The sequence below is a fragment of the Ornithorhynchus anatinus genome, chromosome 7 (assembly GCF_004115215.2).
Source record: "Ornithorhynchus anatinus isolate Pmale09 chromosome 7, mOrnAna1.pri.v4, whole genome shotgun sequence".
NCBI classification, from domain to species: domain Eukaryota; kingdom Metazoa; phylum Chordata; class Mammalia; order Monotremata; family Ornithorhynchidae; genus Ornithorhynchus; species Ornithorhynchus anatinus.
The window spans coordinates 59,689,126-59,714,953 of record NC_041734.1 but is presented as its reverse complement, the minus strand read 5'-3'; the positions used below and the strand labels follow the sequence as shown (position 1 = coordinate 59,714,953).

Genomic DNA, 25,828 nt, shown 5'->3' with positions numbered 1-25,828 from the left:
GGTCACTTCTTGGTGGGCACACAATCTGGTGGTACTTAGGCTCGAGGATCGTGAACTCTAGGGTTAAGATTCAGGATTACGGTAGTGTGAACCATTCCTAGTTGGCCAAGATAAGCTGTAACCAATCACTGAACTCCAGCCACCAGCGGCGACATCTTACAGTTGACAAGGCCGTCTCCTAAACGTAAGTCAAAATGGCAGACTCCGGAGAAGGGCCTTGACCGAAGGTGGACCGCAGGAGCCGAGGGTCTTGTAAGGTACCGATCTCCAGTCCTCTCAATTAACTTTTGAGTGGCATGCTCAGGCTGCATTAGCATATGGTGGGGCTGGCTGTTATTCTTAACGGCAAAACATATGTCACAAAATTACCATCCCATTTCCTGGTTGCTGGACACCTGAAGGAAAAGTATTTCATTGGGGATTTCTGCATGATTAAAATGATACTCTCCTCAACTGCCATGTCAACACTTAAAAAAGGGGCCTGGAGAGAATCTTTAAAACATTGGCCAAGTCGTCTCCTGGTAGCTGATCCATATAAAGTATCGCACCTCTGCTTTGGGTGGTGGAAAACTGTAAAACATCACTTCCAGAAAGCCTATAATAATATGGGGAGAGTACTTAAATGTCCTCTTCTTATGTATGAGTCCTGAGCTCAGTCACTGCTACAGCCATTTTCAACAGAGGGGCCTAAAATTCAGGTAACTGAAGAGGTTTGATTCAAAAATCATTTTGAAAGTCAGATTATTTTCTCCCCCTTTGAAAACTATCAGATGAGCTCACATCATGGCCCCACTTTTGAGGGATAAATCTTAGAACACTAAAACAGGGAGGGGGCCATTACACAGGTCATAGAACATCAACAGCAATAACATGCATGCCAGAGAAAAAAGGAGGAAAGGAAAGGAGAAGGAAAAGTATAAGACTATTTGAGATGGCTCTCTTTCTTCTACTGTACTCTCAAGTGCGGCAGACAATAGGCACTGATTGAATTCTTGGCCCTAACTTCTCCTCTTCCCATTCCAGGTGGCAATTTCAATGAAGAAATTTCCCAGCCACTCTACGAGCCAAACTCTGTTGCGTGACAGCATTTTCGGATCCATCTCCTCTCCTTCCCCGGAGCGCTGCCAAAACTACTTACAATTACGTGGCGTATATTTAAAAAAATTGTATTTTTTCTTCAACCATCAGGGTGGGGTAATTTGGGGTGTAAATACGGTAACTTGCTCAACCTTCACTGGGGTCAAAGAGGTGGGGAAAAAATTCGGGTTCTACAGCTTCAACTCAGTGCTTTCTGAACGTGTGCTCGGAATCAGAACAAACCAGCAAGGTTCCAAATATCACAGCTCTAGGGGGACACCATAAGGAACAAAAGTCAACACGTTGGATGGGGAAATTTGGAGTTACACTGACACTACTGAAGTGGCAGGTTAAAGTGATAGCACAGTTCACCGCGGAAAAGGGAGCTTGGAGAGAGGTGTTTTGGGTGTGTCATTTCTGAACTAGTACAGGTTCAAGTTCCCCTCACCCAGGACTAATAATAATAATGTTGGTATTTGTTAAGCGCTTACTATGTGCCGAGCACTGTTCTAAGCGCTGGGGTAGACATAGGGGAATCAGGTTGTCCCACGTGGGGCTCACAGTCTTGATCCCCATTTTACAGATGAGGGAACTGAGGCACAGAGAAGTTAAGTGACTTGCCCACAGTCACACAGCCAAGGGGCAGAGCTGGGATTCAAACTCATGAGCCCTGACTCCAAAGCCCATGCTCTTTCCACTGAGCCACGCTGCTTCTCCAGCCACGCTGCCCTTACCTATCGAGAATTTCCGCTTCCCCAATCTCTCAGCAAGACTCAGTCGAACCAAGGGCTCTTCTCCTGAAATGGCAAAGAGGAAATGAGTTGGCTTCGCATCTTTTATTATTAATGTGTAATATTATATAATAATAATGGTAATTGTGATATTGGTTACACACTTACGATATGCTAAGTAAGCACTGAGGTAGACATGAGATAATCAGGTCCCGCATGGGGCTCACAGTTTTAGGAGGGAGAACAGGTACCGAGTCCCCATTTTGCAGATGAGGGAACTGAGGCACAGAGAAATTAAGTGACTTGCCTAGGGTCACACAGCAGGTATCTGTATTACTAACATTAAGATTGGAACAATGGGCTGGCTAAGGGTCCCTTCTTTTCCTCTAGACTGTGGGCAGGGAATGTGCTATATTGTACTCTCCCAAGCACTTAGTACAGTGCTCTGCACACAGTAAGCCCTCAATAAATACAACTGACTTGTCTTGAGTTCCTGGCTCGGCTGCTTGCTGTTGTTTCCGATTGACTGCCCAGTGCTTGGCCCGCACCAAGCTCTTAATAAACAGCGTAACTAAGAATGGCAGGTGTCATTCGGAAGGTAGGGGCAGACACGGCTCCCACCTTTAATACTGCTTACTTATATGTATTTTTTTTCATTTAAAGGGCCTATCTAGCTCCTTGGGAGGCGCCTTGAAAGGTGAAAGGATCACCTCCTGTCATTTGATATTTTGAAAAATCAAAAACGTCAATCTGTCTCATGCCTCTCCACTGGAGTTCAGAGTGGCCAACTCCGCAGTAGTCCTGATACCGACCCACAAGGGCCCCATCTGCTGCTGCCAGGCCCCATTAATACCAACCCTCCCCCGGTCCTCACCTTGCTTGCTGGACAGGGTCACCGTCCTCACAACGGTCCGGACATTCTCCTTCTCGGGGCCTGGAATAGGATGGGTTTGGAGGACGTGAACGGACCCTCCTGATGGACCTTCTGGAGAGGGAAAGTCAGAGAAAACCAAATCGTTTGAGGAACATAAGACAGCGTCAATTACCGTCAAGTAGAATTTTAGAATTAAAGGCACGTTTCATTTGGCCAGGGAAAATAAAACCTAAATTATGTGTGAGATTTTTCAACTGCCTACCGACCCAAAGATCGTTCTCTAAAACGTATCAGCCACTCGTTAATACAAAATTTGGGAGCCAAACCAGAACAAAAGCAACACACAACTTTTCCGAAGTCTGGTTTAGTCATTTGACTGTTACTACTACTATTACTATTAATTTGCTATTTTTTATATTTATTACTTTCTATAATTCCATAAGCAAACTTTCCCGCTATTCCCGTTGAGCTCTTCACTGTGCCAAAATGAGGCTCACATCATCCCTACCAAAGATGGAATTTCTACTTTTCCAGCCAACTTTTGGCAAGGCCTGCGGAGGGGCAGTAGGAGTTACAGAAAGGTAGCAGTTACGTTCCCAAATTAAACCCTAAGCATCCCCATTCCCCGGGGTTTCCACCCCGATTTGCCCTTTCCCTCTTCCTTCTGACGGGGCAGGGAGACACCCTACAGGTGACGGGAACTACGGAAGTTGGAAGTCAGCCTCAGGGCACCCTGGACCTTGGCTTCCGTGATTTCGCCTACCCAAAATAACAGGGGAAAGGCCAACCCAAGGATGGTGGATTTCCCTTCCCCCGAAACCTAGCTTTCTCAGGGGGTTTGAGAGGCTTTGTCCATCTCTCACCTACCACTGGAGGAAGAAGCCCCTCCCTGTCAGAAGTCGAGGAACGGGAAAAATCAATCTAACGACACCTTCCTCCACCCTGGACCACCCACCAGTACCCTTTCAGATGCTTTCAAATTGAGACACTTGGGGAATCTGAAATCTTCAACTAATGGGGAGGTTAAATCCTCCTAAGACACCTCTGGTAGCTTTCCTCTCTTGTCCTCGTTTGAGTATGCTGGCCCCTGAACTTTTAAACAATGTTTATTTTGTCCGTATTTATCTCCCTCCCCTCACTCGGATTGTAGACAGGGACGGTGCTTTATTCACTCCTTGTATTTTTCCCCAAGCACCTACTTAAATGGTTTGCACAAGGAAGGTGCTCAATAAATAACTGAAGATGATGACCACCCTGAATCCAAAAATACATTAAAAAAAACTGGATTTTAGAAGCAGCGATGAGAAATGGACATTGAACTGGGAACCAGCAAACCTGGCTCCTATTCCCAGTTCCTACTTGGACTTGTTCTGAAATGAGAGCCAATCCCTTCCCCTCCCTGAATCTGAATTTCTCCACCAGTGAAATGGGAACAGAAATCACTCCTTCCTACTTCTCTTCTTAGGAACACTGAGAATTCCTGGGGGTGGTAAATGGGGGAGGGGTGTAAATGTCTCCGAAAGGGTGGAGAGGGAAGAGCAGCCTGCTGTGTCTCGCTGGTCTTGCCAACTCATCACTTTGTTTCGCTGAGCTTTCCTTCATTTCCTTTGACTTGATTTCTTCAAGGGCTTTTATTCCAGAAAATGCATTACATTATAAATGGACACACGGTGGAAATGCCAACAAGAGCAGGCTTGGAGGCCCGCCGGGTCAGCAGCCTGCCTTCTTCTAGGCCCTCGCTAGCAGGCCTACCCTAGGCTGGGGCTGCACTGAGGAAACCCAGGGGAGGGCTGTGGCTTGCTCTGCGTCTGCGCCGATCTCTGGTGGAGAGGGTGGACTCCCACAGCTGGAAGGTTATCAGCCTGGCAAGGGATTCCACGGACAGAGATGGAGTTCACAGTGAAGCTGCTCTTTTAAATCGTTCCTTCTCGCTCTTTGAGGGGGAATGCTGACCCGAGGAGGTCAAGGTAGGCTCCAAGAGAAAACGAGCGGCAGCGGGAGGAACTTCACTCTACCGAGTAAAACAAAACCCACTCTCGTATTGCCTCGGGGAGAAGGGTTTGTCGCCCCAGACCCGTAAACTCTGCCCCGAGCACCTTGAGTGCAACCGGGCTGAATGGGTAAAACCACTTCCTCAGAAACATGACTGTCCCCTCCAGGAAAGAGCCACAATGGAACTGGATTATTCTCTCCACTGGCTCCAGAGAAGTTAAATTTCTCCCCGGAGGGTGTGACTGTGGATGCCAACTCCACTGGGGTGAAGTCACTGCTTCTGACGTCACAACTATGGGGGCGGAACTCTCGGGTCTCTGAGAAGATTCGAGAGGATCTGGACAGGGCCGAAATGACCCCACGTCGGGCCGTTCTGACTCGTTAGCTCCATGAAGCCTCTCTCTCTGCCACGACCAAGCCCGGGCCCGTTTGTTTGCCCCCGCCCCCTAAGGCCTTTCTCCCTATTCGACCCCTCTTTCCAAATGAAAAGTTGGCTCTTAAGAGTGTCGGTCCTCGGTAACAAATTGTTCTTGCCAACTCACCACCTTGCTTCTTGGATTTTTCCTTCATTTTCTTGGATTTGATTTCTTCGAGGGTTTTTATTCCAAAATTCAAACCATCAGCTGGAACCGAAAGAGGAATCACATGAGGAACCGGAACGTTAAAGAAACAGCGCCCACCTCTTGGGAACACCTTTGGAATAATGTGGTTTTAACCAGACCGGCATCCCAAGCCAATAGCAACTTAGCCGAAAACAGCCTTGGGGCCAACCAAAATGGCCGCACAACTCATGCTTGTGCTGGCAACGAGAGTCTGTTCTTACATTGCTTCAGGTTGACCCCAGGTTTCCGGGTAGCAGTTATCCGCAATCCATTATGGGCTTCGGGAGTTGACTGTAGGATGGCCGTTTTAGCTTCATCGCCCTCCTCAGAAAACTGGTCTGGAGAACAACATTTAAAGCAAATAGAATTAAAGCTGGGCCTTGGCGTAATTCCAATTCCCATCTGACAGTGACCTTGGGTTAATGAATTCTCTTCTTCAGCATCATCATCATCATCAGTATTTTCTGAGCACCTACTCGTGCAAGGCACTGGAGGAGTACAGTAAAAAGGAAGCCCACGATCCTCAGTCAGTGGCCTCCGCTTCCTCACCTCCAGAGGGAGAGGACCGACTTACCGTCATCATCTTCGTCGTCATCCGCGGCGTTGATCACCACCGGGGGATGGGTAGGGCTGGGAACGTTTTCGGAACTTTCCACTTTCATCACACCCCGCAGCTGAGGGGAGGGGTTCGACTGGACAGACAGCTTGTTCTGCGGGAGAGAGAGCGGGGCTGTCTTCACCTCCTCATCCGCTGCTTCGGGCACACTGGGGAGCACAGCTGGAAGAACAGAGAGGGCACAGATGAAACCCCCCATTCATCGAAATTCTTTTTAATATCTGCCGAAAGTGCTGGGAGCGGTTTTGGACGGTCGAGACGTACCCTACCTATGCTAGGTCTAGAAAAGTAGGGCTCTGTGGGATGGGGAATAAACAGCAGGGGAAGATGTTGGCCCCATGACAGATCCTTTTTTGTTTTGCTTTTAAATACAACATATTTATGGGTTTAAACTCATGGTTCTAAGATTTGTAATAGAGTATTCAGAAATGTATTAGATTTCCTTTTGGCAACCAATACCCACTCCCACCGGAAATCAGACAAAAAAGAAAAATTGTTGTCTATCCTGCCGATAGCTGTTAACTGCACTTGGGAAGTTGGGTTTGCTTTTCCTGAAAAATTCCTCAGATTATTATGCTAAAATAGATTGAATTTTGGGGGGGGGGGGGCGGGTTGTGGGGGAGAAGATGTGGCTGGGTCCACAGAAATTAGCATTCTAAAAATTTCTGCAAATCTGAGATGAGAAATCAGATACTGAATGAAGTACCTGAAACTACCCGGCTCGACTGAAAGTTGCACTTACTCTTGCTTGGAGGTAGGAAAAGACCTTCAACATAACGTCCTTTAATGTGATGGAAAGCACAATTCAATTTCTGACATCCCATTGGCTGATTTTCCCAGTAACAAGGAATCTCACTGCGCTTTTTCTATGGAAGAAAAAAAAAGACAATCTTAAAATACAAAATGACTTAAAGGAACAGAGAAGCATTTAAAATTCAAAGGACAATTTTCCATGGGTTCTACAACTCACATAAAATATTTTATGACCCTCCCCAAAATTAGCATTCTGGCAGAATTCAAAAGGACTACTCTAATCTAAAAGGAGTTTGTATGAATTAAATTAGCGACTTTGACTTGCATAAAGAACGCTAGATGCACTATACCAAGAAAAGTCCAGCAGATCCAGGAGTTTTACACTGCAATGCAAATAAAACCAAAATTTTCACCCTCAAAGGACTTTACTGACACTAATTACTCCTTGGGATACTTTCTGAGGTTTGGTTTTATCACCATGGCTTCTTAGCATACAATAATAACCACTATAATGATTCAACAACGTTTTCCCCCAAGGCTACAGAGAAGGATCTTGAAGTCAACCTTCGCGGCACTTGGCCCACATTCTCCTGACAGGCGATCTCCTCTATCTCTTTTTCAAATAACAGCAGGAACTTTCTAACGGAGGAATGAACCCCGGATCTTCTGCCTAGTGTTTTGTCTTTAGCGGGCTGGCTGTAGCTCAGCTTTGTAGACGAGTCCAAAAAACTTCCCAGACCACAACAAGTATTTCTCATCAGGCAGCGCTCCCCCAAATACCCCCACGATGAAAAACCGTGTAAATACATCCAATCTAGATTCGTCACTACTAGTGGCCTCAAGCCGCTGGCTATAAAGCCGCTGACGGCACCGGCAGGATAAATACTCACATCGATTTCCATGTGCCGGAACCGGCAGACCTGCCGAAAGCAGCGTCCTTCTTGCCACAATGTGCAAACCGTTTCATTTCCTAGCGCGGCTTCACAGTGACGGAACGGGCAGCTGTCTCCCTAGAACGGGCAGAGGAAAGACAGACCAAAGGGTTACGCCAGAACCAAGGACAAGGCCTTACTGCGAAGTGATCAAGCACTGCATCGAAGAAAGACAGAACGAGAATCCGAAAGTGGAAACGAGAGCCTAGGGGAAAATCTGAGGGTATATAATTCCATGATCCGAGAACGCCTCCTAAACTGCTCTCCACTCGTTACCGCCACTTATTTAATGTCAGCAGAGATGCGGAAAGAAAAATTCTAGGGCCGACTGGAAGAAGGAATACGGCACTTGGTTTTTCTTTAATTCCCAAGCGTCTAATACAGTGCTCTGCACCCAATACATGTATTTATTCCGATTATCGCCACTACCACCTCTAACCTCTTATCATGACAGCAGAGGCCCAGAGCAGATGTGGACAGAAAGCAGAGAACAGCCCGGGCCTCCCGACATCCCAGCTGGATGGAGCGGTTCTGATAAGGACTTTTCCATGCTTGTCGCAGAAGACCCAGAAGGCCTCAAAGACTTCAGAAACCTCCCTGAGGGGACAAGCACGTCCACATCGGGGCCGGGGTCCGATAAACAGAGGAACTACAGGGTGAGGGGAGGAGGGATGACGAGAGTCTGTTCAAAGAAAAAACAGGGAGCCAGGAAGGACATTTCTCAAAGTAAGAGCTGTAACACAGTGTCCTGGGAATTCCAAATTTTATCCACCTTCAAGCTCAGAGGCCAATGTGATCTCCTAGGTCTTCTGGGTTAGCCTAAGTTCTAAGTATGTGGGTCCCTCTCTCTTCCCCCATTCTCGGTTCATTAATGGCACTCCTGGAATCATTTTTAGAATGGGACTAGTTGCTTGTAGCCCTCGAAAGGGACCAAGCTTGCGGGGGAGTGACGGAGGTAATTAACGCACTAGGAGCCATCAACATTAGGGATGAAAAGGGGAGGGGAGAGAGAACTGGACGACAGACCCTCTCTCGGAATAGAAGCCTCCCATCCCTGACTGTTGGTGACTATGATGACTCGCTGGTATCTTACATATTTATATTTTTTCCTTGTCCTAAGATATTCATGCTCGGAGCTTAAAAAACCAAATCAATAAAGAATTGCCTTCCTTTATTGGACAAAAGCTTCATTGCAGTCCGACCCCACACTTCCTGGCACCTTTAGACTTAGCCCCAAATTGGTGAGTCTAATTCCAACTGCAGACTTAGACTGTAAACTGGCTGGGCGGAGAACAAGCTCAACCGATGTTCTGTAATGTTCCGAGTGGCACTCAGAAAACTGAATTCCACCCACAGACTAGATTCCTCCACAATAGAAGATGTTGCATTTCTAACCGATACCAGTATTATTGTGATTCAAAATCAAATGTGAATTATTCACCTCAATGAAACATTCTGAGGTGGGAGCACAGTCTTACAAAAATAAGAAGGAAGGGAGAGGGTTCTCCATACCAATGTACTCAAATGGATGAAATCAGCTCTCAGCATAGCCAACAGGAGAAATACGTGAGAGAAATACTGAAATGGGACTTGAAATGGAAGATAGTCAAGATGTGGGGAAAAAACAGGAAGGTGGGATTGAGGAGGGGTAGTCACAAGGGAAAAAAAAGGGCATACACGGAAGGATGACTTCCTTGCCACAGCTGCATCATGGGTTTTCAGCAGAGGAGCTGGTAGAAAAAAGTTGAATCCAGCTCACACTCGTGGCAATGTGCTAGTGAATATTCCCGTGCATCCATGGAAAGAAAAAAACCCCGCAATTCTGCAATGCTAGCAAAATCAATCTGGAGTCAAAGCCTATAAAATGACCCATTCGACAGAGAGGAAAAGATGCTGCCTTACTCAAAGAGATGCTAGCGGGAGCCATACCGGCCTAATTGAGAGAGGAAAAAACCTCAAGGAATTTAATCTCATCTATCAAATAAGCAATTTTGAAATTCAAAAGGAACTGCCAGGACCATCTATTCTTACTTACCTTGGTACATGTTGAATAGAAAAAAAAGTAGCAGTCCTCTCCCTGATTAGACATGCTGGCCAGAACCCCAGATCAAGGGCTGCTCAAACCCTCTGATTTCTCTGGATGGGTTTCAGCTTTAGTTCTTCTCCAATGGTATCAATCTTCCACAGGCAATTCAACCAATGAAATCTTCTTTAAAAGAAACCTTGAGGTGGGAGAAAAGCCAAAGTGTCAATGACGGATCTCCCCGCTTATTCTACTTGCTGCTCCAGAGAAACCCTCCCATCCCCTCTGCGTTCAGTGAGGTCAAAATCCAAATGCAGTAAGGCCCTATCTAACCTTAGCTAATGTTTAGACTATTTCCCACATTTCTGGATTATTTGATACGTCCACGGCCCTGGAGGTCTGCATTTTGGAAATAACCCGGCTTTTTCGATTTGAAGCTCCAACATATGGTTTGCAATTTTCAAATATATCTCCCTTAGATCTCCCACGCGGATCTGCCTGACTGCTTTTTGGATGAAGTGAAGGACAGTGCATTTTTACACCAACTAAATGGCAGGGAAACGTAAAGCATTCAAACCGACAGTAGACGACATCACTCTGCCAATATCAAAGTGAACAAACGGAATAAAGTGAACAACTCAGACCGTGCCCTGTGTGGGTCAGGGCCTGGGTTCAACCTGATTAGTTTTTATTTAACCCAGAGCTTAATGCCTGGCACAAAGTAAGTGCCCAACAAAGACTATTATTACTTAGTGCTGGGCTTTCCACTGATCTCTTGAAGCACAAATTCATAATTTATTTCCCTTTCAAGTTTCCAAAATACAAGGAGCTCTGCATCTGTCTTCTCAAAACAAATCATCCTTTTTTTGAGGCAGCAGCAGCAACCCGGAAAGCACTTAGCTTTACAACTGTGTGTACACAAAATATGAAGAACATTTGCTAATGGGGGTAAAAAAAACAGATGGCAATTTTAAAAGTCAAGGAAACCAAACATAAGGATACTGCCCGTTGCTTCTGAACTTTTCTGACGAGTCCTCAGGCGTGTTCCTCCTGGCCTAGCCGAATAAACAACTGAACCCTAGGCTGGGTTTCTGCATAAGGTTTCAGGGCTGTGGCAGAAATGAAGCCATCCCCAGAGGGTCTTAAAAGTAGACTGCTCCAACGTCCCCGCTTCCACTTGGGGAGTCCAGCAGGCCAAGAGCCCTGGGCATCTGTGCGCCAACCAAGCTCTACCTAAGACTAGCGATTCTTTAGGTATGTTGCATTTGCTGCAACTGGAACTCAAAACATTCCTGCCTGGGTGGTGCCAGCTTACATTCAATTGCATTTATTGAGCGCTTACTGTGCGCAGAGCACTGTACTAAGCACTTGGGAGTGTACAATACAACAACAGACACATTCCCTGCCCACAGTGAGCTTATAGTCTAGAGACAAGTTTACATGATTCAGGCTCTTCTTAGGAGTTAGAACTTTCCTTCATAAGCATCGTCATCAACAATTTATTGATGCTTACTACATGCGGTGCTAGGGAGAATATAACGGAGTTGGCTGACGTGTTCCCTACCCACAACGAGCTTTCAGCCTAGAAGGGGAGAGTTTCCTTCCAAGCACCTATCGGCTCTGTTACACTTACTCTCCCAAGCATTTAGTACAGTGTTCTGGACGAGTAATTACTTGTGGTATTTGTTAAGCACTTCCTATGGGCCAGGCACTGTACTAACCGCTGGAGCGCCCAATAAATACCACTGATTGATTTCTTTGCTTGGGAGAGAATCAAAACTCGGAAGTTACCCACCCGTTAAACTGCAAGTGATTCCACACAGGCCTTGAAACGGCCCTCGACTGGCAGTAATGGAGGGAGCCTCTAGAAGGGCATGCTGGAAACACACATTTCCATTCTTCAGCCACTTTTTCCCTTGCATGAAATTCACGTGTCTCCAAATTTCCCCCCAGGAAGGCATTCAAGTTGTGCAATTATCATACCACAGAGATTACCTTTATTTAAACCAATGTCTGAAATATAAATAGTTCTAGCTCAATGATGTTGCTAAGTAACAAACTGTAGTGCCTTCAATATTTAATAATGGGGCTGCCAGTCTGCAAAACTATTATTATTTCTCCCCCAAAATGAAAGAGGGGGTAATTTCCTAAAAAATTCACAATGGAAGACTTGATTGCCTTTTAAAAACAAAAGAGGAAAAAGCAAACAAACATTTAAATCCAATTAGTCAACATTTCTAAAATAGGCCAGCTGAGCGGCTACGCTACTCCCTGAGAAATCTAAATTTGAATCAATTCGCTTTGGCCTACCTTCTGGAATTGAAAAATGATTTTTTTTTTAAAAGCTCTTCTCCTTGTGGAAGAAACCGCCTCTGAGAACTACCCAGGTGATGACTATTATATGCATTTATAATATAAGGCTCAAAGAGCAGAAATGTCCTCCCTTCAAAAAGGAAAAAGAATGGGAAAGAAAACAAACTCTGTACTCACACATCTGGCTGACCCCAACAGCAGTGTCTATCTTCAATGAGTTCCAATTTATCACTCCTGTAGGTCGAACCAACACTCAATCCATGAATTAATAATAAAGGGGGAGGACGAATTTTCCTCCTCACACTGCCAAGGAAACACCTCTCAGCCACAAGTCAAATACAGGCTGCACTTTTTAAACATCTCCCAGCTACTGGAAGGATGAGTCCATTTCAATAAGCTCTGTCAGACTGGAGAGAGCCAGGTTTAATTTTCTTTAAAAAAAAAAAAAATCCAATCAAACAAAAAAACCCAACAGTTCATTTAAAGATGAACTTGAAACCCAAACGGGCTGCAAAACAGAAGATCCATCTTCCAAAGACGACCAATTACTTTAAAAACAAAAAACAAAAACAAAAACAAAAAGCCAAAACAATAAGATCCAATCTCGGGTCTTCAAGATTTCTTCACCTATTAAGAAAAAAACAGAAACCTTCCCCCATCTTTATTATCTGCATATTGAAAATAGACCCACATATATAGACAGGATGCGTGAACATTTATAGAGACATTAGCATGGACATTTTTTTTCCAATTTTTTATACACACAAGCATACACACAAATGTGCAGTGACGAAACACATTTGAGTAATTTGTCATTTAAATATTTCCTGATTTAGGATCACGTCAAAATGGACGAGTCGTAAGTTCCTGCTTAAAAAGTGTCGTCAGTCTACGCTTGGCGAGCCGGGCCGAAGCTCAGTTCGGTGCACAAACACACGCTCGGGAACACGCTTGCATTAGCGTGAATGGTATGGGTGTGTGGATAACCACAACAAGACCCCAAGATGATGGCCAACTGAAAGGTGCCATGGATTCAAGGAGGTTGAGGAGCAAGTGGGCTGAGCAACGGCTGAAGGAAGAGCAGTAAAAATGCTCCCCTGCAAATTGGCCTACAGGACATTCTGCGCTTACAGAAGCCTACTTCTCTTTGGCACTGGGCGACCTTAAATAATGGTCTCGCTACAATCACTGATGGGTACACTTTCTTGAGCAGTTTATTTTGAAATTCTTAACAGCCTGTTGCTCCCTAAAAGGTGCAAATTGCCCATTTCTCCAAGTTAAAAACCTGAGGGTTTAAGAGCCTTTTTATTCCCCCAAGGCCCACGGCATTGTGGAAAACGAAAATCAATATAAGAATCTACTTGGGATTTTGAAACCAGTCCAAATAAACTAGGGTTTAAAGTAATTCCAATCCTCACATTACCCAAGCTGTACATTTTCAAGGTCAAATCTTCACAAACGCTACCTAGCACTAAACAAAAAAGAAAAAGGAAAAAAAATTCAAGTATTTTCCCAAATAAAAGGTGGGAACCTTTTACTCACACTTAACATTAGTCAATTTTCCAGGATTTGGGGGGAAGGGGCAGGGATTATCCCCAATCTAAAATAAAAAAGAAGGAAAAGCCAAGGTTTTATATTAGTTACCTGATTTGCAAAATGTGACAATGGGAATTGTTTTTAAAATATTGAGACGGGGGAAAAAAAATTTCCCCTTTCTCTGTTGGAATGATCCTATCCCTCATTGGAATGTTGCAGCCAAACCGATAGCAGGAGGATTCTATTTCTATTTCTCTGCACAAAAAGCTTCCACCTGGTAAGGGTCCATCAAATGTGACATACTTAACACTCTTGGTAATGCTGACTGCTTATTCTTAGCCCAGTTTACGGGGACCAAAACAATTTCTTGGCGCAAACAAGAATTCGCTTCATTGGCCATCCAATTTCTACAAAGATTGATGTGTTGAAAGACTTGTGGGATTGAAGCAGTATTCCCTCTGGGAGTCTGCATGCTGGTTTGGGGATTTTTAGGCATTGTATTCTCTGCAGCCTGTAAATAGCGCCATATGGCTTTCATTCAAATACCTACTCAATCTCATCAATCTCTTTCCCTCCTTCCCTGCTTTTTAAACATTCTGCCAATACTCAACCTTTCTAGGGGTGTCCCTTACCCCAATTTTCTTAGAGGAATGTCTCAATTTATCACAGAGAGCGAAGAATTTGGGCTTGTCTCTACTGGTACAAGCTCGACAGAACTCTCCCATTTTTTCAATGGAACTATTAACAGAATTTACATACTAAACGAGGCATTTAATCCTATAATTTTGGGGTAACTCTAATGCACACAGTAAATTTAAATAAAAATACTGACCAATACAATGGTGTCCTACTAGACTACAGTTCAGCCTATTAGACATTTATACATCTACACCGATTTCAGATTTCTTGTTAATATACTCTTCACTCTCTTTCTTGGCACAATGTAAAGTCAAATCAGTTCAGTCCAACTGGGAACTGGGTCATCTTCTTTACAATGGGAAAAACCTTTAGATGCAGGCATCTGCTTAAGTCCAATCACCGACCAGCAAATACTAACCCAAGGCCTGTTCAGGACTTGGTTTACATAAATACGGGGCAGAGACCAATAAAGGTTTTCACCTCAAATGGCACTGAAGAATTTCTTGGGCCCTAAATTGTTGTGGCTGCCATTTTTGGGTTCCATCCATTTCTAGATACAGTATTCCTTCTCCTATCGATGCTCTGGTCTGAATTTGGTCCTACCTTGGTGGGAAATTTTTTAGTTTTCCAGCCAAAACGGAATTTTCCTACAGATCCTACGTTTCATTAGCTGTTCGGAAAGGTAGCGGCATCTGGCCTTGGAAGTAAATCTGTCAGTCCAATATGGAAAGGAAGTTTAAAGTTGCGGTTGCTATAACGCCTCATTACTCTGCACAATCTTGCCTCGGGGAGTGAAACTGAGTCGACAGTTTTTCGGTTTGTTTGCCAGAACGCGAGCTGTTCTAGATTGTCAAGAGTCCAGGTCTGTGCTCCGGGCTGAGAAGAAGCAAGGATACCCTCAGAATGCACGTTTCAGGGAGAGAGAGCAGCTTAAATCCTGACGGGCAACTTGGGTTAACAATGCTAGTAATTTAGACGGTCCCCTTTGGAGGGATTCCTGGCCCTGGAGCATTCTTCTATTACTGAAGTTTCTGCTTTCTGTGGTAATACAGCTGGAAGCCTTTCCTGCAATAAATGAGTCAGTGCCTGCTATAGCAGAGGAGCTTAAAACTTCCTGGATCTGCTTGCTGATAACCCTCCAACGAGGAGTACCCACGGTTAGAAATTTCTTCCAAACGGATATGCTTCCGAGTTTCTAAATCGGTGCCTTCCAGTACGAAATCTAAGCTGTCTTTAAAGCCTGGATCTAAAGGAGGAGGATTTAGAGCACCACACTAAGCCGGGTGTCAGTCTCAAGACTTCAGGATAAATCAACCACATGACCGAGGGCTGGGGTGGGCCCTTTGATTTGGAAACATTTTCTCGTGTTCTCCGGGAAGGAGGGGCAGGTGCCGGATTTGGGACAGCTCCTGACTCACCCCTGCTAGGCTCTCTTGAACTTCCCGGGCAGCTTCCTCAAATAATAATGATGGCATTTGCTAAGGCTTACTATGTGCCAGGCACTGTTCCAAGCGCTGGGGTAGATACAAAGTAATCAGATTATCCCACGTGGGGCTCACAGTCTTCATCTCCATTTTACAGACGAGGTAACTGAGGCTCAGAGAAGTTAAGTGACTTGCCCAAAGTCCCACAGCTGACAAGTGGCGGAACCGGGATTAGAACCCACGACCTCTGACTCCCAAGCCCGTGCTCTTTCCACTAGGCCACGCTGCTGGTCTGACCACGTCCCAGGCCAGTGGAGGGAGGTTACTAAAACCCCACCCGCCCTTCCATGGTCTTCTGTTGTTCTAGGCGCATGCAAAAGGTGGAAACCCACTGGCCAGCGACTTCCTGTGTCAAGATGCCCAGGGGAGATGGTTGGTGTGGTGAATCCGACAGGTTTTGCGGGCTGACTGAAACGATGGCAAGTTTTCCATCCAGCTGGTAACAACACGCTGTCAATGCTTTTATGCTCCCAGGGAAAGGCCTGAATTACTCAACTTTAGCAACAGAGAAAGCACGGTACTGGTGGGTAAAGTCTCCTGTCCTGACTCATTGCCTGCTCCACATTAGGAGAGTTGCCAGAAACAGTGAAGGCAGAGACCAAGGAATGAGGGGAAAGCCAGATGCCAAATTGGTAATTCAATTTTTGTAAAACGCTGGCTGCCAAGTGATCTTTGGCAAATTCAGATGCTTGCTGGAGTGGTCGAACAGAGAGGTCTTTCCAAAGTGACTCAAGTAAGTAGCGGGTTCACGTCTCCACCCTACAACGGCCAAATGGATCTTCTGATTTTGAGCTTTCTTGAAGCCTTGGAAAATACCCTCACCAGTGTAGATGATGGGGATACAGCCTTTGTTTAAAGAAAAAAGATGTCTCGGGTGGCAACAGATAGCTGGGAGTCCAGATATGCATAAATCTTTGGAAGAGAGGGGTTGGGAAGAACAAAATCAGTTTGGCTAGGTTCATCCGTTGTGCTCTCAGGTTTCCAGATTTCATTTTTCTCTCTAGTGTAGGCATCAGGCTACCTTGCTGGCAGAAGGGCTGAAAAAAGGCCGCCGGGACACTGAGATAGTAGACCCCACTTGTGTACAAACTTTTCACTTAGCTGAGGAACCGAATTCGACAGATCCCTTCTTTGGATAAGAAACAAATCTGTATTTCACACCACCATTACCCTTTTAGGTCATTGTCCAATCAATGGGATGTGGGGGCTGCAGATGGTAATATAGAGGAGACTGCCCGGGCTATCCGGCTCACATTCTTTTTACTGCAAATATCACGGCTTCCCAGGTGTCCTGAGGGTCAACAGTGAAAAAAATTCCAAATGCAGAGGCCTTGCTCCATGCAGAGGGGCATTTTTGAGAGCACTGTTTTCAATGAGAATGCTCCCTCTTCCCAAGGGGTAGTGAGGATAAAGGTAGTGGTAGCCACACTGGCTGCTGAAATAGCCACCGACAGATCCAAGTCTTTGCCAAATTTTTGGACAGTTTTAGTTTGGCCAGGTAAAGTATAGTGTCCTCTAGGAGTCTTTTTGCTTTGTTTTTTTTTAAGTGGAAAACCAAACAGATTGGCCAGTCAAAGTCACGTGGGTCTGTTCCCCTAAGCTGCTCCCACCAGCTTTGTCTCGAGACGGTGCTGAAGCTTGGAAGGGCCTGGGTGAATTCCAGGTTGGGCCCGGTCAATGTTTTTTTTTTTCCCCATGCTACAGATGATCTACTGAGGGTCAACGAGGTAAAGTCCAACATGCTGGAGATTTTGGCTCACACCAAGCAGCAGGACCTGTTTGCCGTTCCGCTCTCGTCATCCTGTGTTAGGAAACCAGGAACCATCTCGCTGGTAACAGCTGTGGAACTCCCTCCCTGTGGGACTCAGATCTTGAACCGATGATTTTGAAAGTAGCTACTTTTTATGGTGTGACTTTCCCATCCTTTCTTTTGTTTTTCAAAGGCAACTCTGCTTCCTTAACCATTCCTTCTACCATCATCTTTCCTTCCACCAACAGAGTCAGAGGGGGCCTTAAGGCCCTGGCCCAGGCACCCAGCGCGACAAACTGCTGCATCTGCCAGAGACGCTGGCACACAAAAGGCAAACACGCTCATTGTCCCTCGGTTTCCAAAGTTCACGCCAGGATCTGGTTGTGGGCTTACTCCTGGAGCAATAATACAACTGCTCTTTCTCGCTTAATTTTTTTTTTCTTCAATTCCTGGGAGATACAGGTTTCCTCTGAATCACTTCCTTAAAGTACTACTACTTGGGGAGGAAAAGTGACACCAGGCAGACCATCCTAAGACTTTTTTTTTTTGGCAAAACGTACCCTGCTTTAACAGTTTTAAATGCATATATACTTCACAGTTCAAGTCCCTTTGCTTAACTATTTCCAAAATATTTAAAATAATTTGATAACATTTGATCCTTCTCTTGTAACCACCAAGTGCTCAACACAGTGCTTCGCACACATTAGGTTTGCAATACATTCTAATGATTGGCTGAATGAAACCATTTGGGAACACAACTTGCAGATCACCCCAAAAAGCCACCTAAGGGGAAGGCGCCGGACCCCATATTCTCGACCCTCTATCATTATTTAGTTTTTGTAAACTAAAAGTAGAATGGGATTTGCTTGAAAATTTTGTTCCGAAAGAAAAGATTCACCGGCACATCCATTTACTGTTTGCATCGAGTTAACCCCAACCTGGTTCACGGTGCTTTCGGCCCTGGAGAAATTGAACATTGTGTAAAGGACTCGGGTTACTGAAACTGAACCTCGGGAAAAGGGAGCATAAGGACCAACTCTCCTGGTCCCCCTTGGCTGGAACCTGCCCTTCACCCCCCAAAAAACCCTTCTTTGAGGTAACTGAACCCTGGGGAAAGGAGAATAAGGACCAACTGCCCTGTAACCCCTTAGCTGGAACCTGCCCTTCACCCCCCAAAAAAACACTTTTTTGGATTACTGAAACTGAACCCCGGGGAAAAGGGGAATAAGGACCAACTGCCCTGTTCCCCCTAAGCTGGAACCTGTCCTTCACCCCCAAAAACCTCTTTTTAGGGTTACTGAAACTGAACCCCAGGGAAAGGGGAATAAGGAACAACTCCCCTGTTCCCCCTTGCCTGGAACCTGCCCTTGACCCCCCAAAAAACCTTTCTGGGGGTTAATGAAACTGAACCCCAGGGAAAAGGTGAATAAGGACCAACTGCCCTGTTCCCCCTTAGCAGGAATCTGCCCTTCACTCCGCAAAAAAACCTTTTTTTAGGTTACAAAAACTGAATCCCAGGGAAAAGGAGAATAAAGACCAACTGCCCTGTTCCCCCTTGGTTGGAACCTGCCCTTCACCCAAAAAAAGCCCTTCTGGGGGTTACTGAAACTGAACCCCGGGGAAAAGGGGAATAGGGACCAACTGCCCTGTTCCCCCTTGGCTGGAACCTGCCCTTAACCTCGCAAAAAAAACCTTTTTCTTTTTAGGTTTCTGAAACTGAACTCCGGGGAAAAAGGGAATAAGGACCTACTCTCCTGTTCTCCCTTAGCTGGAACCGGCCCTTCGCCCCCCAAAAACTTCTTTTTGGGGGTTACTGAAACTGAACACCGGGAAAAAGGGGAATAAGGACCAAAAGCCTCTTTTTGGGGGTTACTGAAACTGAACCCCGGGAAAAGGGGAATAAGGGCCAACTGCCCTGTTCTCCCTTGGCTGGAACCTGCCCTTCATCTCCAAAAACCTCTTTGTGGGGGTTACTAAAACTGAACTCCGGGGAAAAAAAGGGAATAAGGACCTACTCTCCTGTTCCCCCTTAGCTGGAACCTGCCCTTCGCCCTCCCCCCAAAACCTCTTTTTGTGGGTTACTGAAACTGAACGCTGAGGAAAAGGGGAATAAGGGCCAACCCCCCCCCCAGTTCCCCCTTGGCTGGAACCTGCCCTTCACCCCTCAAAAACTTCTTTTTGGGGTTACTGATACTGAACCCCGGGGAAAAGGGGAATAAAGACCAACTGCCCTGTTCCCCTTTGGCTGGAACCTGCCCTTCACCCCCCCAAAACCTCTTTTTGGGGTTACTGAAACTGAACACAGGGAAAAAGGGGAATAAGGTCCAACTCTCCAGTTCCCTCTTGGCTGGAACCTGCCCTTCACCCCCCCAAAACCTCTTTTTGGGGGTTACTGAAACTGAACACCGGGAAAAAGGGGAATAAGGACCAAAAACCTCTTTTGGGGGTGGTTACTAAAATTGCACACCGGAAAAAAAGGGACTAAGGGCCCAAAATCTCTTTTGGGGGGTTACTGAAACTGAATGCCGGGAAAAGGGGAATAAGGGCCAACTGCCCTGATCCCCCTTGGCTGGAACCTGCCCTTCATCTCCAAAAACCTCTTTTTGGGGGTTACTGAAACTGAACCCCGGGGAAAAGGGGAATAAAGACCAACTGCCCTGTTCCCCCTTAGCTGAAACCTGCCCTTAATCCCCCGCAAAACCCTTGCTGCCGCCGGCTCCAGCAACTCCTAGGGGACCCCGAGTAAAGAAGTGGGGAGAATTGGAGGTGGGGGGGAGCCCCTGAATTTCCCCGGGGGTCGACGCCCGTTTCTAAGGAAGCGCTTAGTACGATAAGCGTTCAGTAAACACCACCGATCGACTGACTGATTGGCCCGGGAGGTCCTGGAGGAGGCCGGAGAAGGGCAAGATGGAAACCGGAGGGGAAGGGCGGCAATCCAGGAGCCGTCCCAAGGCCCGAGGGAGACCCCGGGTGGGGTCCCGGGATTGGGGGGGTCTCGGGGGGGCGCCTGGCCTAGGCCGCAGCCAGGCGGGGCCTCCATTGCTCTCCCCCGCTCCCGCCCGCCGCTCAGGGTGGGAAAGCAAGAAGTTACCGAAGAGCAGAGACTTTACCGAACCGCAGCCCCGTCCGTCCTTCCGTCCGTTCGTCGCCGGGGCCACCGAGTTCCCCCCCCCCCCCGGGGCCACCCGCCAGGCTCAAAGATGGAGCCGGACTGGCTGGGCCGGTCCCCGGGTGCTGCCAGGCCCCGCCATGGCGGCCGCGCGGGGCAGGCCGGGAGATGCAGTTTCGGCTCCCCTCAGCGCAAAATGGCCGCCCGAGGCCCACCAGGCCTCATTCCCCTATTCGCCCACGGAAAGCTGACCTTTCATTCATTCAGTAGTATTTACTGAGCGCTTACTATGCGCAGAGCACTATACTAAGCGCTTGGAATGTACAAATCGGCAACAGATAGAGACAGTCCCTGCCCTTTGACCTGCTTACAGTCTAATCAGGGGAGACAGACAAGAACAATGGCAAATAAATAGAATCAAGGGGATGAACATCTCATTAAAACAATAGCAAATAAATAGAATCAGGGTGATGTACATCTCATTAAACAAAATAAATAGGGTGATAAAGATATATACAGTTGAGCGGATGAGTAATAATAATGTTGGGATTTGTTAAGCACTTACTATGTGCAGAGCACTGTTCTAAGTGCTGGGGTAGATACAGGGTGATCAGGTTGCCCCACGTGAGGCTCACAGCTAATCCCCATCTTCCAGATGAGGTAAATGAGGCACAGAGAAGTGCCCACAGCCACACAGCTGACAAGTGGCAGAGGGGGGATTCGAACCCATGACCTCTGACTCCAAAGCCCAGGCTCTTTCCACTGAGCCACGCTGCTTCCCACAGTACAGTGCTGAGAGGATAGGAGCAGAGTTGCCATTAAGTCACTCTCACTCATTCAATAGTATTTATTGAGCACTTACTACAATAATGTATTTGTTAAGCGCTTACTATGTGCAGAGCACTGTTCTAATCGCTGGTGTAGATACAGGGTAATCAGGTTGTCCCACGTGAGGCTCACAGTTAATCCCCATTTTACAGATAATAATAGTAATGTTGGTATTTGTTAAGCGCTTACTATGTGCAGAGCACTGTTCTAAGCGCTGGGGTACGTTCAGGATCATCAGGCTGTCCCACGTGAGGCTCACAGTCTTCATCCCCATTTTCCAGATGAGGGAACTGAGGCCCAGAGAAGTGAAGTGACTTGCCCACAGTCACCCTGCTGTCAAGTGGCAGAACCGGGATTCGAACCCATGAACTCTGACTCCCAAGCCCGGGCTCTTTCCACTGAGCCACGCTGCTTCTCCAAGCCACACTGCTTCTACTATGTGCAGAGCACTGTACTAAGTGCTAGGAATGTACCAATCGGTAACAGAGACAGTCCCTGCCCTTTGACGGGCTTACAGTCTAATCGGGGGAGACAGACAAGAACAATAGCAATAAATAGGATCAAAGGGATGAACATCTCATTAAAACAATAGCACATGAATAGAATCAAGGTGATGTACATCTCATTAACAAAATAAATAGGGTAATGAAAATATATCCTCACGCATTCATCCAGTCGTGTTTATTGAGCTCTTAGGGTGTGCGGGGCACTCTTTTGAGCGCTTGGAAAGTACAGTTCAGCAACAATCATTCAGTGGTATTTATTGAGCGCTTACTAGGTGCAGAGCACTGGACTAAGCGCTTGGAATGGACAATTCAGCAACAGATAGAGACCATCCCTGCCCAGTGACGGGCTGCCAGTCTCATGGGGGGAGACAGACGGACAAAAACAAGACAATATAGTCACGCTAAATTGAATAAAGGGGATGTACATCTCATTAAAACAATAGCAATAAAAAGAATCAAGGGGATGTACATCTCATTAACAAAATAAATAGGGTAATAAAAATCTATACAAATGAGCAGACAAGCACAGTGCTGAGGGGAAGGGAGAGGGGGAGGAGCAGAGGGAAGGGGGGGAAAAGGGAACTTAGCTGAGGGGAGGTGAAGGGAGGAGCAGAGGGAAAAGGGGAAGCTCAGTCTGGGAAGGCCTCCTGGAGGAGGTGAGCTCTCAGTAGGGCTTTGAAGAGGGGAAGAGAGTTAGTTTGGCAGAGGTGAGGAGGGAGGGCATTCCGGTACCGCGAGAGGACGTGGGCCAGGGGTCAATGGCAGCAACAGAGACATTCCCCACCCAACGGGCTCAAGATCTGGAATAAAATAAAAACGGTAGTATTTACTATGTGCAAAGCACTGTTCTCAACGCTGGGGGATACAAGGTGATCAGGTTGTCCCCCAAGGGGCTCACAGTTTTAATCCCCATTTTATTGATGAGGGAACTGAGGCACAGAGAAGTTACATGACTTGCTCCCAACACATCCCATCCTCCTCTCCTTCTCTATCCAACCCAATCCCCACTTGCCCCATCCCTGTCATTCTATTGAATGAATGAATTCTAACCCAGCACCTCTCCCTGCCCATAATAATAATAATGTTGATATTTGTAAAGCACTTACTATGTGCAGAGCACTGTTCTAAGCGCTGGGGGAGATACAGGGTAATCAGGTTGTCCCCCGTGGGGTTCACAGTCTTAATCCCCATTTTACAGATGAGGGAACTGAAGCACAGAGAAGTGAAATGACTTGGCCACAGTCACCCAGCTGGCAAGTGGCAGAGCCAGGATTTGAGCCCATGACCCCTGACTCCCAAGCCCGGGCTCTTTCCACTGAGCCACGCTGCTTCTCTAAGATGCTTGCCCGTCTGTTCAGGCCCCCGGTTAGCTCACTTCAAAGCACTCAGTCACCTTGCCCCCTCTTAACCTCACCTCGCTACTCTCCAAAACTGCCCAGCCCACGTACTTCACTCCTCTAATGTTAACCTTCTCACTGTACCTCGATTTCATCTATCTCACCTCTGCCCCCTCGTCCATGTCCTGCCTCTGGCCTGGAACGCCCTCCCTCTTCATATCTGAAGTACAGTTACTGCCCTCTCCTTCAAAGCTTTATTAAAGACACATCTCTTCCAAGAGGCTGTCCCTCTTTTCCTTTTCTTCCACTCCCTTCTGTGTTGCACTCACTTGCCCCTTTTATTCATTTTTAGGCTGTGAGCCCGTTGTTGGGCAGGGATTGTCTCTATCTGTTGTCAAATTGTACATTCCAAGGGCTTGGTACAGTGCTCTGCACACAGTAAGCGCTCAATAAATACGATTGAATGAATTAGAGAAGCAGCATGGCATAGTGGATAGAGCACGGGCCTGGGAGTCAGAAGGTTCTGATCCTGGCTCTGCCTCTTGTCTGCTGTGTAACCTTGGACAACTCACTTCACTTCTCTGTGCCTTAGTTACCTCATTTGTAAAATGGGGATTGAGACTGTGAACCCCACGTGGGACAGGGAAATTATCAACTTGTGCCTACCCCTGCGTTTAGCACAGGGCCTAGCACTTACTAAACCACAGTTATTATCCCCCTCCCAGCCCCCTGCACTTATGTACATATCCATAATTTATTTATATTAATGTCTGTCTCCCCCTCTCCCTCTCACTGTGATCAGGGAATATGTCTATTTTATTGTTATATTGTACTCTCCCAAGCACTTAGTAGAATGTTCTGCACACGGTAAGCACTCAATAAATACGATTGACTGAATGACTGATAAGTAACAGGCTCTGAGTCTTTTTGACAGTGAGCCCCATATTAATTCATTCAACTGTATTTATTGAGGGCTTACTGTGTGCAGTGCACTGCACTAGTCGCTTGGAAAGTACAATTCAGCATATGAGACAAAGAATTCTCTGTGATCTGATTGCATTGTATCTGAGGAGCTGGGTTCTAAACCCAGGTTTGTCACTTGCCAGTTGTGTGATTTAGGAAAGTCACTTAAGTTCTCAGTGTCTCAGTTTCCTCATCTGTAAAATGGGGATTCAATATCTGTTCCCCTCCGCTATTTAGATAGTGAACCCCATAAGATAGGGATAGGGACTGTACTGCATCTACCTCAGTGCTTAGTACAATGCTTGTCACCTAACAAGGGCTTAATAAAAACCACAGTCCTTATTATTGGTAGTGCTAGATAGTGAGCGCCATGTGGGACAGGGACTGTGTCCAACCTTGTTTACCTGTATCCATCCCAGCACTTAGTACATTGTCTGGCACAAAGTAAGCACTTAACAAACACCACAATTATTATATTATTAGTAAAGGTAGAGGAAAGGCTGTGGGGTTTACCTGGTCCCCACTCATGCCCTAGGACTAAATGTACTTTGCCTAGAAGTAAAATTCACCACTCTTAAAAAACAATAGTTCATTCATTTCTTCATTCAGTCATATTTATTGAGCACTTACTGTGTGCAGAGCTTGGAAAAGTAAGCACTTGGGAAAATACAATATAACAATAAAGAGTGATATTCCCTGCCCACAACAAGCTTACAGTCTAGAGGCAGGGAGACAGACCTCAATGCAAATAAATAAAATTACAGATATGTACATAAGTGCTGTGGGATTGGGGTGGGGGGAAGAGCAAAGGAAGTCAGGACAATGCAGAAAGGAGTGGGACATGAGGAAATGTGGGGCTTAGAATGGGAAGGCCTCTTGGAGATAAAGTTTTGAAGGAGGGAGAGTAATCGTCTGTCTGATTTGAGGAGGGAGGGTATTTCAGGCCAGAGGCAGGACGTGGGCTAGGGGTCGGCAGCGAGACGGGAAAGAGTGAGGCACAGTGAGAAGGTTAGTACTAGCGGAGCGAAGTGTGCAGGCTGGGTTATAGAAGAGAGAAGTAAGGTGAGGTAGACGGGGACGAGGGGACGGAGTGCTTTAAAGCCAATGGTGAAGATTTTCGAAGTGGATGGGCAACCGCTGGAGTTTTTTGAGAGTAGGGTGACAAGGCCTGAACGTTTCTATAGAAAAATGATCCGGGCAGCAGGGTGAAGTATGGATTGGAGTGGGGAGAGACAAGAGGCTGGGAGGCCAGCAAGTAGGCTGATGCAGTCATCCAGGAAGGATAGGATGAGTGATTGTGCAGCAGTTTGGATGGAGAGGAAAGGACGGCTTTTGGAGATGTTGTGAAGGTGGGACTGGCAGGATTTAGTGAGGGATTGGATATGTGATCACTTTAACAGGTTATTAGCAGTCTCTGAGGTGTTTGACAATGGACATTTACAGATGATTATCCGAGTGGACCTGCCCTAGCAGAGAGACATTTTCTAGGTAGGCCCATTTGCCCTAGGAGGCCCCACCCAGGATTCTGGAGAGTTACTCCCACACTGGGTGGGAAGAGCAAAGCAGGCCACCAGCACCCTAGCTAACTGCCTCTCTTTCCTCAAATTGCAGAGCTGAGATCTGGGTCAGGTCAGCTCATCTATGATATGTGTTACTGAAAAGGTCACTTCGTGCACACTCAAGGACTATCTCTTGTTATGCTGTTATGCTTGATGTTTATCGCGCCTGGGGCCATTTTCACTTTTATCTTCCTGTTCTTCCAT

The 25,828-nt window shown here is 46.4% G+C and overlaps 1 protein-coding gene across 7 annotated transcripts in view; it reads right to left on the bottom strand.

Moving 5' to 3' along the window:
* ZC3H11A (zinc finger CCCH-type containing 11A) overlaps nucleotides 1-25,828 on the bottom strand; it is a 50,179-nt gene that overhangs the window by 14,528 nt on the left and 9,823 nt on the right. Inside the window, exons 1-11 of one of the 7 annotated variants that reach the window (XM_039912586.1) lie at nucleotides 20,414-20,434; nucleotides 13,456-13,513; nucleotides 12,091-12,540; nucleotides 9,613-9,799; nucleotides 7,536-7,655; nucleotides 6,635-6,758; nucleotides 5,851-6,054; nucleotides 5,498-5,614; nucleotides 5,217-5,297; nucleotides 2,683-2,793; nucleotides 1,812-1,874 (exon numbers count right to left, since the gene is read on the bottom strand). In XM_039912586.1, coding sequence (XP_039768520.1) covers nucleotides 1,812-1,874; nucleotides 2,683-2,793; nucleotides 5,217-5,297; nucleotides 5,498-5,614; nucleotides 5,851-6,054; nucleotides 6,635-6,758; nucleotides 7,536-7,655; nucleotides 9,613-9,666 — 874 coding nt within the window. In that variant the 5' untranslated portion in view covers nucleotides 9,667-9,799; nucleotides 12,091-12,540; nucleotides 13,456-13,513; nucleotides 20,414-20,434. Of the gene's footprint in view, nucleotides 1-1,811; nucleotides 1,875-2,682; nucleotides 2,794-5,216; nucleotides 5,298-5,497; nucleotides 5,615-5,850; nucleotides 6,055-6,634; nucleotides 6,759-7,535; nucleotides 7,656-9,612; nucleotides 9,800-12,090; nucleotides 15,616-20,413; nucleotides 20,450-25,828 lie in introns of those variants that run through there. The other 6 variants (XM_039912583.1, XM_039912585.1, XM_029069382.1 and 3 more) reach the window with 6 other exon arrangements.